This window comes from Colletes gigas, unplaced genomic scaffold (genome assembly GCF_013123115.1).
Source record: "Colletes gigas isolate AHSC1104 unplaced genomic scaffold, ASM1312311v1 Colletes_gigas_Sc00003, whole genome shotgun sequence".
In the NCBI taxonomy this organism is placed as follows: Eukaryota; Metazoa; Arthropoda; class Insecta; order Hymenoptera; family Colletidae; genus Colletes; species Colletes gigas.
Window position 1 is genome coordinate 3563118 of NW_025106632.1, and position 13025 is coordinate 3576142.

General features: G+C 39.5%; 1 protein-coding gene across 1 annotated transcript in view; it reads right to left on the reverse strand.

Moving 5' to 3' along the window:
• The window catches only part of LOC122404745 (carbonic anhydrase-related protein 10), a 252581-nt gene that overhangs the window by 20623 nt on the left and 218933 nt on the right, over positions 1–13025 (reverse strand). Inside the window, exon 7 of the mRNA XM_043408967.1 lies at positions 12043–12109. Within this exon, the coding sequence (XP_043264902.1) occupies positions 12043–12109 (67 nt within the window). The remainder of the gene's footprint in view (positions 1–12042; positions 12110–13025) is intronic.

Consider the following 13025-nt stretch of genomic DNA (forward strand, 5'->3'; position numbering starts at 1 on the left):
AATTACAATCATTTTTGGTGAATATACATACCCTCGAAATCCGACCCACTTTCGAGAAAAAAATTCTTTACCGAAAATACAATGTCTGACCATATACGAAACTATTCTACTGAAATTTCATGCGTATCTTTAAAAAATCATAACTTCGGAACGGATTGGACGATTTTAATGTTTCAAACGGCAAACAACGCGTATTTTCCTGAAGAATATGTAGAAATTCTAACAATATTGAAAATGTTGTTTCTTGGCCCCGTAAAGTAACAAAAACCCCATAAAACTGGTCCAATATTCAAACTGCCATAACTCCTACAATAGTGAACGAATCTCATTGAAATTTTTTTCTGAAGCAGAGCCCTCGGGTACATCAAAAAAAGTATTAGACAACTTTTCTGTAGAGCATCAAACAAATTTATTAAAAATGAAAAACGAATTATTAAGAAAAATCGACAGGGAGTAGGTGCCTAAATTTTGCGGCGAAACAAAAAATTTCAAATCGTTCTGAAAAAATTATTTTCAATTGCGGGGGTCCATTACAGTAAATTTTGGCGAATAGACATACCCCCGAATTCCTACGCACTTTCGAGAAACAAATTCAGAAGATGCCCAAGTTTTACGATGAAAATAAAAAATTTCAAATCGTTTTAAAAAAATTATTTTCACTTCCAGGGGTCCATTATAATCACTTTTGGTGAATAGACATACCCCCGAATTCCTACGCACTTTCGAGAAAAAAATTCAGAAATTGCCTAAGTTTTTCGATGAAAATAAAAAATTTCAAATCGTTTTAAAAAAATTATTTTCACTTCCAGGGGTCCATTATAATCACTTTTGGTGAATAGACATACCCCCGAATTCCTACGCACTTTCGAGAAAAAAATTCAGAAGTTGCCTAAATTTTCGGATGAAAATAAAAAATTTCAAATCGCTTTAAAAAAATTATTTTCACTTCCAGGGGTCCATTATAATCACTTTTGTTGAATAGACACACCTCCGAAATCCTACCCACTTTCGAGAAAAAAATTCGAGAAAGTGTTGAAATTTTTAGGTGAAAAAAAATTTTTCAAATCGCTCTAAAAAAATTATTTTCGGTTGCACGGGTCGATTGTAATCATCTTTGGTCATTACACATACCCTCAAAATCCTACCCACTTTCTAGAAAAAAATTCAGTAAGGGCGAAACTTTAAACGTTAGTAACTTTTTAACGAAGCCTCCATCAATAAATTGGTATTCCTGATTTTTGTTCTATTTTGGCCTCTAGAATCTTCCATTACAATTTTTCTCAAGGGTAACCGTACACCCTGTATATATATTTGTGCTATTTTATGTTTGACGAACCCAACCGATATTCCCAATTTTATGCAGACACAATTCTAGGTCTACTTCCATTTATGACAATTTTCATACGTGTAAAAGCGTGTAGGAGACGTTCTTATACGAGACCTAAACTTTAATTTCAGATAATTGTAATGTAGATTAAAATTTGTCTTAGTAATCGTTAGAACGTAAAAATGAATTGTTCACGGTGTAAAGATGTAGAGAAAGGTGAGTTTCGCGAATGCCTCGTAGATCGTGTTGCATTCAAGCCCGGGAAGACGGATCTGCGCCTGAAAAATCCGTCCGCCGTCTTCCCAAGCCACTTTGCGTTTAAAGGGTCGTGACCTATTATCTCCGCGCGCGAGTCAAAGGTGCCGTTTACAACACACGTATACAACGCATATCTCCATTTGTTTCGCTTGACTAATGGCGAGCTTTTATCCACGACCCTTCTGCACTCTTGCTCGCGCCCTTTCAGCCGTGCGACAGAATTGAAATTCACTGATTCGCGCGACAACCATTCGATCGCCAACAAAACGACCGGTTCTCGAGCACCAAGATCCGAATGATCCATCCTTTAATACTTGAATCTTTCAAATTTCATAGTCTATGTATCTTCGTTGTTTCGGTGCAAACGCTCGTCCATGCATTTTCACGATATGGAATCCGCTGTTTCGAAATTTTGCATTTTCGCCGCCCGGAAACGTAATCAACGATCCCGAAAATCCCAGAGTAACAAAAATTCCATCACCGTATATTTAAGAGAAAAATGCGCGCAACGAAGGGTCGAACCATCGAATTTCAAGTGTGCGTGTTTCGCAAACGAGGGAGCATTCATTCGCGGCGATCGACAGACCATTATTGTCGCGAAATGTTCCCGTTAAAGCGAAATTTGAAAAGTGAAAAAGAGGAATAAAACGAACGTGACCATTTTCTGAAATCTCTTTCGAAAAATCGATGGATCGTTTCGATATGGAACGATACGACGTTGATGAATTAATTTCGTTTCAGAAGAGCGACAACGCAGCAGCCTCGATCCCATCGCAACCGTGTTAATTCTCGGCCGCTGATTTCGCCGGGCGTCAACGATGCTTATTTCTTGAACGCGGCCCTCCACGGGTGGAACAAAGCCCTCGAAACGGCGCAACCGCGCCCCTTCGTTGTCAAGACCACCAACAATGACCGCTCAATGCTTTGAGAAACGCTGTCATCCGGCGACGCCTGGTATACATCAACCATTTGCTCTTGTCCCACCCCTCCAACCGGATGCAACGCTAGGCAGATGTCTGCATACCTACGAAATGCAGATAATGGATGAAATATTCGCCAGGTATGCGCGGTATTAAACCGACACCCTCTGAAATTGTATTTTATAGCTATCCAACTGTTACGCCCTCCGGTTAGTAGGCTCTGTCTACGACGCAGACTGTCCTATCTCTCGACAAACCAACCATGGGACCGTCTACTAGCAATCTAGCGAAACGACGTGCCTTTTACTTTCGACTCGAATTACTCAGATCGGACAGGGAAGGATAAATCGTATTTAGAAACCACTCATGGGCGAAAGATTTGTTAAACGAGACTATACGAAGCACAAATTAAACTTTGGTTTTTAGTCTAACAGGTTCTTAAGGGGGTATTGTCTAGAATTTAAAAAGAATTTTTGTTTTTTATTGGACTTTGTTAAAGTATATGTCGTTGAAAGTATGTGTGCAACAGGATTTGTGTTAATTCGTAATATTTATGAAGTTAATACAGAAATTTTGTTGTATTCCCACAGGATAGCAGAAGGTGGATCGCGGCGAAATTAAAAAATTTCAAATCGTTCTAAAAAAATTATTTTTGGTTGCAAGGGTTAATTATAATAACTTTTGGTCAAAAGACATACTCATGAATTCCTACGCACTTTCAAGAAAAAAAATTCAGAACGTGCTTAAATTTTTTGATGAAAATAAAAAATTTCAAATCGCTTTAAAAAAAATTATTTTCAGTTGTGTGGATCCATAATAATCACTATTGGTGAATAGTCATACCCCCGAATTCCTACCCATTTTCGAGAAAAAAATTCTGAAGGTGCCTAAATTTTTTGATGAAAATAAAAAATTTCAAATCGCTTTAAAAAAAATTATTTTCAGTTGTGTGGATCCATAATAATCACTATTGGTGAATAGTCATACCCCCGAATTCCTACCCATTTTCGAGAAAAAAATTCAGAAGGTGCCTAAATTTTTTGATGAAAATAAAAAATTTCAAATCGCTTTAAAAAAATTATTTTCAGTTGTGTGGATCCATAATAATCACTATTGGTGAATAGTCATACCCCCGAATTCCTACCCACTTTCAAGAAAAAAATTCAGAAGGTGCCAACATTTTTTGATGAAAATAAAAAATTTCAAATCGCTTTAAAAAAATTATTTTTAGTTGCTGGAGTCAATTACAATCAGTTTTAGTCGATACACATATCCCCGAAATCCTACGCATATTCCAGGAAAAAATTCTTTACCGAAAATACAATGTCTGACCAAACGTTGATTCGTTCCCCTGAAATTTCATTAATACCTTTAAAAAATCATAACTCCTAAACAAATTGGACGATTTCAATATTTCAAAATGCAAACAACGCCTATTTTTGTGAAGAATGAGTAGGAATTTGAAGAATATTCAAAAAGTTGTTCCTTGACCCCGTAAAGTGAGAAAAATCCCATAAAAGTGGTGCTGAAAGTTTTGGCGAAATTAAAAAATTTCAAATCGGTCTAAAAAAATTATTTTTAGTTGCCGGGGCCAATTACAATCAGTTTTAGTCAATACACATACTCCCGAAATCCTCCTCACTTTTGAGAAAAAAATTCCTAACCGAAAATATAATCTGTGGCCTGTGTGTTAATAACTTTTTAACGAAGCCTCGATCAACAAATTAGTATTCTTGATTTTCGTCTTATTTTGGCCTCTAGAATCTCTCATTAAAATTTTTCCCAGGGGAAATTTAATTTCTTTGCTACAAATAAAATAAACCATAATCATTGATTAAGAATGTAAAATGAAATGATTCAGAACCGAACGAGTATTAAACTAAAACGTTAAGAAGATAGTAATTAACGTAGACACAGACTTATCTAAAAATTACAGAACGAAATCGTCCTCGATAAACGTTGCTAACGCGTTCGTCTATTTTGCGTCTCAAAAGATGGAAGTTAATATAAGTCCTTACATTACGGCGGAACAGTCGGGCGGCATACAAATGAAACAAGAGCTATAAAGAATTTTATATTTGCTCCTAGCGACGACAAGTAATGCATCGCATTTTTCATTTCACTTTGGAAAATGCGAGCATAGACACGCGCTGTATTCATATTCAGTCTCGCCCGGCCTGTCTTATTTCGTCTCCCCGTATTTTATTGTTCCTATATATTACCGGGGCGTTTACGACGAAGGATACACCGGATTGCGACCATCCTTTTCGCGAACGTACGGGCGGAAAGAGTCGTGAAATACACGTACGATTTCTTACTCGCCATCGACTTTGTTGCATCATTGAAACGTTTCTCTCAAATAAATACAATGGATGTTTTAGCCACGCTTCGTTTCCTCTTGAAAAATAGGCGACTCGTTTTGAAATCACTTCTCGTTCTCGATGTACCAAAATTAATTTTTAATATCGTTCGAAAGCTTGTTAATATCTATTAAATGAACTCCAAAGTCACCAAGCTTACCTTTGCAGCTCGTTGCAAGGTTCTTACGCATAAAGATTTAATAAGACCGTTAACAGCAGTCGTAATCGTAAATTGTTCGCGCGATTATTGGAAAGATTCATCGCGAATACGGGTTAACAACTATTTTAACCGGCCAATAAGAGTAGAATTGAATGAAAAACGCGCGTTTCAGGCGATTCGACGTGTTTCGAGCCGACTGCAACGTTTGAATCAAACTGATTCATAAATATTAACACTCTGTGTTTACATTGCGGCGTACGATACCCGAGGGACGTTTATATTTGATGCGAAATGCACGCGTATCGTGTGTACACGATATAATCTCTCGACAATGATGCAAAATGTATACGGATGATAACTCATGGCAAGCTATAATATTTTCTTACTTGACCGTGTAATTCGGCGATGCGATTAAAAAAAAAACTTTCCTCCCGTAAATATTACTTTGACGTGGTCGGTGAATATCGACGCGGTTACGTATTTACCGTGAAAAACGTCGAAATGTTTCCATTAATTGAAACGGGAAAATAAACATGGGAAATCTCTGGCGGGTTTATGTATATTCGAAGCAATAGCGGTTGGCTCGGGAGCAATTGCATTTAATTCTACTTTTGCTTAATTTAGGAGTGTCAATTAAATTCTGTTGAGGCAGAGCGCTCGAAACTGGTGGAATTTATTGCGTAAAAACGGCGCTCGATATCTTACGATTTTTCTAGGCTGCGTCTGATCATTATTTGTTCTTTCTACTTGCTTCTGTTCTATGTCGAATTTTATTCTTAATTATCGACACATCTTTGCATGTATTCTTACGAAACACTCGTTCGAACCGATTTGGTTCTTCGTTTCGTTCTTTGGTTAGTTTCGCAGGTTCGTATGTTCGCCAGCAGAGGGCTACGCTCTTGTCTCTCTCGCAAGCGCTCAAAATAAATTGACTGATGACTTAAGACGGGCTTCTCGGTGTAACAGCAGTGTAAACACATGACTTTTATACCATTTTTTTCTAGCAAACAATTAATAATTTTGGCTTAGATCACTTGTTCTTTCAGGCTCTGACGCATTTCACTAAACGTGCTCTACCTTCGTTATTATTTCGAATTCGACTTTATAATTTTACGAATACGTGTAGGAATTGTTATACTTTAAAAAAAAATTAATTTTAAATGATTATTATCTCGATCAGAAATGGTAATCGTTGAGAATCCCTGGATTCTCCAGGATCGGGAACCTAAAGTCCAGAGCAAGTTGTCGACGTTTCCCCAGGCGGAACGATCGCGATACAGTCTCTCTCTCGTGTTCTCGAAATTTCGCAATAAATACCTGGAAAGTTTTCGGAGGAGCCCCATTGTGATCGTCGAGCCTGGCGCGTACACACATCGGCACCTCGGTTACGTACACGACAATGGAATACTTAGATCCCCCTGCCCGGTCCCATCCTCCCGCTACCGTTCTCCATTGTTTCATGATTTATGTGCCGTGGTCGGGGTGTCAACAGGGTATTGATTAAAATACACACACACGTACACGTGGGAGGGGGCGGACGTGTGCGCGCGGATTTATGCACGAGTGCCGGACTACGCGACGACGACGTTCGCTGCCCCTTGTAAATCGAGCGCCGTCGGTGTGTTGATCGTGTCGCGCGACGGATAAAAAGCTGCACAGGCCACGCTTCCAGAGCGAATCGTTTAACAGAGGAGACGCCGGGCGGACCCTACGGGGAGCATCGACGCATCTCGTTCCACCGCTTGAATTCCTTCCGCGTGTTTACCGACCCTGCCATTTCCCTTGTTTTCCCTAGAAATTCCATCGAACGCGTTTATGGCTCGCCAAGTCCCACCTCGTTACGATTTCTCTTGCGCCTTCGTCTCTCGAATTAAAATTCAGATTCCAAGTTAATCGAAGATCAAAGGCTTTCGAGTCGATGGTCAATATTTTATTACTCTTTTCTTGCAAGCGTTAAATCGTTTACAATTTGTATCTTACACACCCAGTGGGTCGCTAAAGTTACGTTTAATTTATATGTTCAGTTCACTTGTAATTATTTTTCTTTCATCGTGCATCCCTTTCAACGTTTAAATTTCCCCACATTTTATTGGGTATATTGTTACGAGTTTTATTGGTTAGATACTGTTTCGATAAAATTTTAGTCAACACTGGCGTTAATCGAGAATTATTCAACCGTAAAGTCTTACGAGAAAATGCGATAATTCTGTGAATAAATTTTGAATAGTTAAAGTTGATTTTCAAATGGATCAGAGCCCTACCAATTCATAATTTGAAACAGAAAGTATAGTCTGACAAGAAAATGGGACAATTCTGTGAATAAATTGTAAGTAGTACATTTTCTGATGAGTTTGTAAGCGTGGGTTAGAAATGACCCGACTGACAAGTGGATCAGAGCATGCCAATTCATAATTTGAAGCAGAAAGTGTGATCGTTAATGGATTTAATATTCACTAGCATTGTACTTTTTGCAGCATTTATTTGCACTTTAGAAATTTGTATCGCGATATTTCGTATTGTTTCCGCGAGCCGGGTACCGCGCGACGGGAACTGTAACGCGTCGCGCGTCGAAATGAGATTTCGTTTCGATTGATTTAATTTCCGTTACAACGGACCATTGAAGCAATTAAAAGACCGTAATTACCGATCGACTAATCTTGGAACGGTGTAATTGAATTTGCTGCGAAACGGGAATATTTCAATCCGGCCCGGTGAATCACGGGTCTGTCCGAGCGGCGATCACCGGTGCGACGAAGGTTTCATACCTCGCGTATTTCATATTCCGAATATCGTTGCCACAATATTGCTGTTCAAGAACGGAAATTACAGGACCGAACAGTACTGGATGACGAGATATGATTTATTTTTCCAAGGGCGCAACGTATATTGCCGGAAACTAGGTATCCCCTCGGACAAATGGCACATAAATATAGAAAGTATCTGTCCCTTTGCAGGAAATAATAACATCCACCAGACATGTATTAAAGAGATCGTCCTGCCGGGTTCATATATCTTCAAAGATTCAACCTTCCACATTTCCGCCATATTGAAGTTCACTTTATTTCAACGAACGGACATTTCACCGTTGTGCGATTCGTATAAAACGTACGCGGTGTGTCGAAAAAGTACAGACTGATTTCTTTCCTTGGAACGTGTAGCTCTGTTCTATCATCGGTGTAAGTTTATATCAAGGCCATACTCCCCAAATTTCCTCTATCCAAAGAAAAAAAATCACCTCGAGATCCGTCATTTTGGAACCGTAATCGACGTTCAAAAGATTGCAATCGACCAATCAAAAATAGTTTCGATAGAAGAGTTCTAGTATCGTTACTAGGGGTGGAAACAACGCCTCCGACGATGTATAGCTTCTTAACCCTTTGATGTACGATTTGATGTAAGTTTTCAAACGTATACTATTTAATTTTGTTTAAATTTGTTCGTCAAGGAATGGCCACGAAAAATAATAGATTTACGAATACTTTGAGAACGTAAAAATGTGTTGGAAAATGGGTGAATCTACATGAAAAAATAAGTCGAAAATATGGGGTGACATTTCTTCGTACAAGGTTCCATTTTTACATAAATCGTAGAGTACCTCTATTGAAATAAAACTCCTTTTTGTTGAAGAAGTTTTTTATAAATTCACAAACTGTAGGAAATGTTAAAACACAGTCAAGTGTTCACTTACTCTACGACTCATTTACACCACATTTTCGACTTGTTTTTTCCATTTAGATTCACCCTCTTCCATACCACCAGTTCGATAACACCCTGTATAAGACTCGATGACGAGTGAACGTGATTGTGAAAATTGTCAAACTCGTCGTTGCATGGTTAAGGGAACTATTTCGAAGGAGATAATATAAATTAATAATTCACAGATAGTTGGGGGGTGGAATTCGGTCGAAAAACACGGCGGACCACTGGGCGCATTAAAAAGTTAATCGCGGCTCCGGTTCTTTTCGCCCTCGGGGTGTTCTTCGCGGCGAAATACCCGACAATATCGAGTCCCGTGACGAGATAAACTCGACCTTTCGAGAAACCTGGCACCGGATATTCGCTGCGGCGAAGTGACTCGTTACCTTAAGAGAGTCATTCTCCCTCCTCTCCTCTTCCGCGTCCTTTTTTCTCCCTCGACTTTTCACCCTCTCGAGTCAGCGACTTCGCGCACCCCGTCTCCCCCTCCCTCTGTTCCCATCCCTCCCCGGGCACGCCGTAGCCAGGAGCGTCGGCACACTCCCCTTCCTGGCACCATTTTATTTATTATCCGGGGTTATCCCAGCGACAGACTGCGGGCAACTTTCCGCCGCGGCTCGCTGAAGCGGCCCGCACGGTATCTGGTGCGTGAACCGCGTATTCATCGCAACGCGCGCCCTTTCTACCTCTCTCACCCTCTCTCTTTCTCTCCGCAACCCTCCCCCCTCGTCCCTCGTTTTCCTCTGTTCCACGGCGGTGGCTCGGCTTTTTCCGCCCCCTAACTCTTCCGCGTAGTTCCGCGCGGCCTTTTGATGGTCCACTAATTGCGGTCGCGTCTTTCAACCGCGGACACGCGACGCTGAATCCTCCACCCCCCTCAGTCCCCGCGATTTTTAGCTCCACCGAATTACGCGAACATTAGCGTCCAGAGCGCTCCATCGATTTCGAAACTGATTTTGAACGGTCTTTTTCACGCTTCTGTCTAAATTGGGCGCCAAAATACTTCGGTGGAGACCCTAAAAGATCATCCAGATTCCTAAATTCGTGCAAGAATCACGAAACATAGTAATTTCTAGCGAATATTTTGAACAAATTGACTATTACCCTTTAGTAGCCCATGCAAGATATTGGTTTATTTTTTTTAAATCATTGTGTCGTTCAGATTAGACTAAATTCAAAATTATGGACCAAATAAGTTCGTTGGAGACACTATAAGAAAATCGAGATTCATTATAGAGGATAAATTCATACAAAAATCCTGAAAGAAAACTAAAAGGGTACAGGGTTGAAAAAAAATTGATTCACTTTAATAGTCTATGCAAGATTTAAGATTTATACAGGGTGTCCCATAAATAGTGTAAGAACCCGAAATGGGGGGGTAGCTGAGACGATTCTAAACAACAATTTCCTTTGCAAAAATGTCGGATGTATAACCCGGATAAAGATTTATTTACCCCGAAATGGAGAAATGGAGACATCGAAGCGAAATTACCTCGCAGAAAAGTCTGTTTTCACCAGTCAGGGATTGTAAAAGTTGGTTGCAATTTGTTTCGCTTTGGCCGTGGGATCGAAGAGTCGTTAATCGGGCAGGAATTTTCTGCCGGTGAACTTTGGCGAGGGCACGCCAGACGCAGTGACTCAGAATCCGGTAATAGAAGCGGCCGAGGCAACGGGCGGATAAATCGTAATCATTATAGAGCGGGGCGCGAACGAAACTATTAATATCCCCATCTCGAGTGCAGACGTTAACGTAGGTATCGAGTTGAAAGCCTATAACGCAACGGGTATATTCTGAGGGAACGCTAATGCGTAAATGCGTATTGATAGTACGCATTGGAGGAAGAGGGCCGAAAGATATTTGCGGTAAACGCGGAAATCACGATGGATCATGGGGCGGTCGAGTCGCGCGGAATTTCCATTCCCCGGGCACCGTATTTACGACCAGCGGCTCGATGTTTATAAACGATTGCAAAATGCAATCTTTTAAACGATGAAACACGCTGTTTTATATGGGCGTGGGGACCCGACAGATTCCACTGAATTGCAAATTGTGTACTTTTTTATATTCAATAATATCGATGGGTTGCGGAAGCGAACGAAATATTGAACAATAAAAATTGCTGTAGTGTCTTTGGCGAGTAATCGAACAGCTTGTACGTTTAATCATCTCGCATTTTATGAAGTGGAAGTTTTATCGAAAAATATACGATTGTGGGTTATGAAAATTTGACGATTTTATTATTATATGTTTACTATCTTTTTGTAATTTATTTATATAGGCTATATGTTCGAGGTTCTGTTTCTTGTAAAGTAGTATGAAATGATTTTCATTTTTAAAACTGTTCTTACACCCCAAAAAAAGTTTGTTATTTATTATTTCGATAAAATATATTACTAGTTCATTCTGATGATTTTATTATTACATGTTTACTAGCTTTTTGTAATTTATTTATATAGGCTTCGAGATTCTGTTTCTTGTAAAGTAGTATGAAATGATTTTCGTTTGTAAAACTGTTCTGACATCCCAAAAAAAAGAGAATGAAAATTACCTGGTAGCAATAAGAAGTTCCACGTTGATTTGTTATTTATTATTTCGATAAAATATATTACTAGTTCATTCTGATGATTTTATTATTACTTGTTTGCTACCTTTTTATAATTTGTACTATTTATGTTGTAGATTCTATTTCTTATAAATTTCGCCGCAAATCATCTCCCTCAAAAGAGAAAGAAAATTACCTAGTAGCAATAAATCGTTACCTGTTGGTTTGCTATTTATTATTTCGATAAAACTACCTTTTTGTAATTTCTATTGCTCACACTCGAGATCCTATTTCTTCTAAAGAACTTCGAAATGAATTTCCCCCCAAATCATCCCCTCTAAAATTGAAAGAAAATTACCTAGAAGCAATAAATCCTAGCCTCTTGGTTTGTTATTTATTATTTCGATAAAACTACCTTTTTCTAATTTCTATTGCTCACATTCCAGATCCTATTTCTTGTAAAGAACTACAAAATAAATTTCGTCCCAAATCATCCCCTCTAAAATTGAAAGAAACCTATCTCGAAGCAATAAATCCTAACCTATTGGTTTGCTATTTATTATTTCGATAAAACTACCTTTTTGTAATTTCTATTGCTCACATTCCAGATCCTATTTCTTGTAAAGAACTACGAAATGAATTTTGCCCCAAATCATCCCCTCTAAAATTGAAAGAAAATTACCTAGTAGCAATAAATCGTTGTTTATTACTTCGATTAAAATCTATCTGGTCTCCATAGCGGGCGTATTATATCGTGGCAAGTCGAATCTCTACTCACCGCGATGAATAACTTTGTTGAACACGCTGGTTATGATCTGCAGCTCCGGATGCAGCGTCTCCCCCAGCTGAAACAGATGGCAGATTTCTTTGAGCGTCGAAACACGGTATCGGCTGCAGGGAAACACACACACACACCCCCTACTTCGTCGTTCCCCCCTACTTCCTAGCATCCGCCTTCATTCTATGCCCTAATACGTTTTCCATCGATTTCCCATGAAAAGGGGTTGTTCGGCGTTGCTAAGTGCACCGCATAAAGAGGCGAAGGCGAAGAGTCGTTTCGAAACTTCCACACTGGGCGCCATTAAAGGTAACCGTAAAAGCCACCTAAACCGGCCGGGGAACTCTAAAGTAACGATAAATAATAAAAGCTCATCTGGCCGTCGCCGTGGATCAAGAGTTTCGCCGTTTCCGTGATGGAACGAACCTCGACTGATCATACACACCCCCCTCGTAACGATGCACACCCCTGTTCTACCCCTTCCGACATTTTCACTTCACCCCCGTCGTTTGTTATACTCGAGACTCCCGTTTCCTAAAACTTTGATCCATTCGAGGCCAGACGAGTACTATTTCGTGGCATTTTACGAAGCACCAATCACTCAGGAGCGATATCAACCCCTTCGACACACGATTTGATTACAAATTATTTTTCAAACGTGTATTATTTAATTTTGTTTCAATTTGTTCGTCAAGAAATAATGTGTTGATTTCAATATGAAAGACTTGACGATGAGTGAGCGGCCAAACGATCATGACACTTGACTCGTTTCATCGAAAAGAGTTTTGGTAGTTTGATAAAGTTTGACAGAGTTTTCTTGGCGGAGTCGTTGGCTCTGATGATTTCATCTTTTCTTGGTCACAAATTGGACTTGATGCTCTAAAAGATGTTTGAACAAGAATGTTGGTAGATTGATCAAGCTTGACAGAGTTCTCCCTCTAAATTCGTTGGCCCTTCGCCACAAACAGCGTCAAATTTGATTT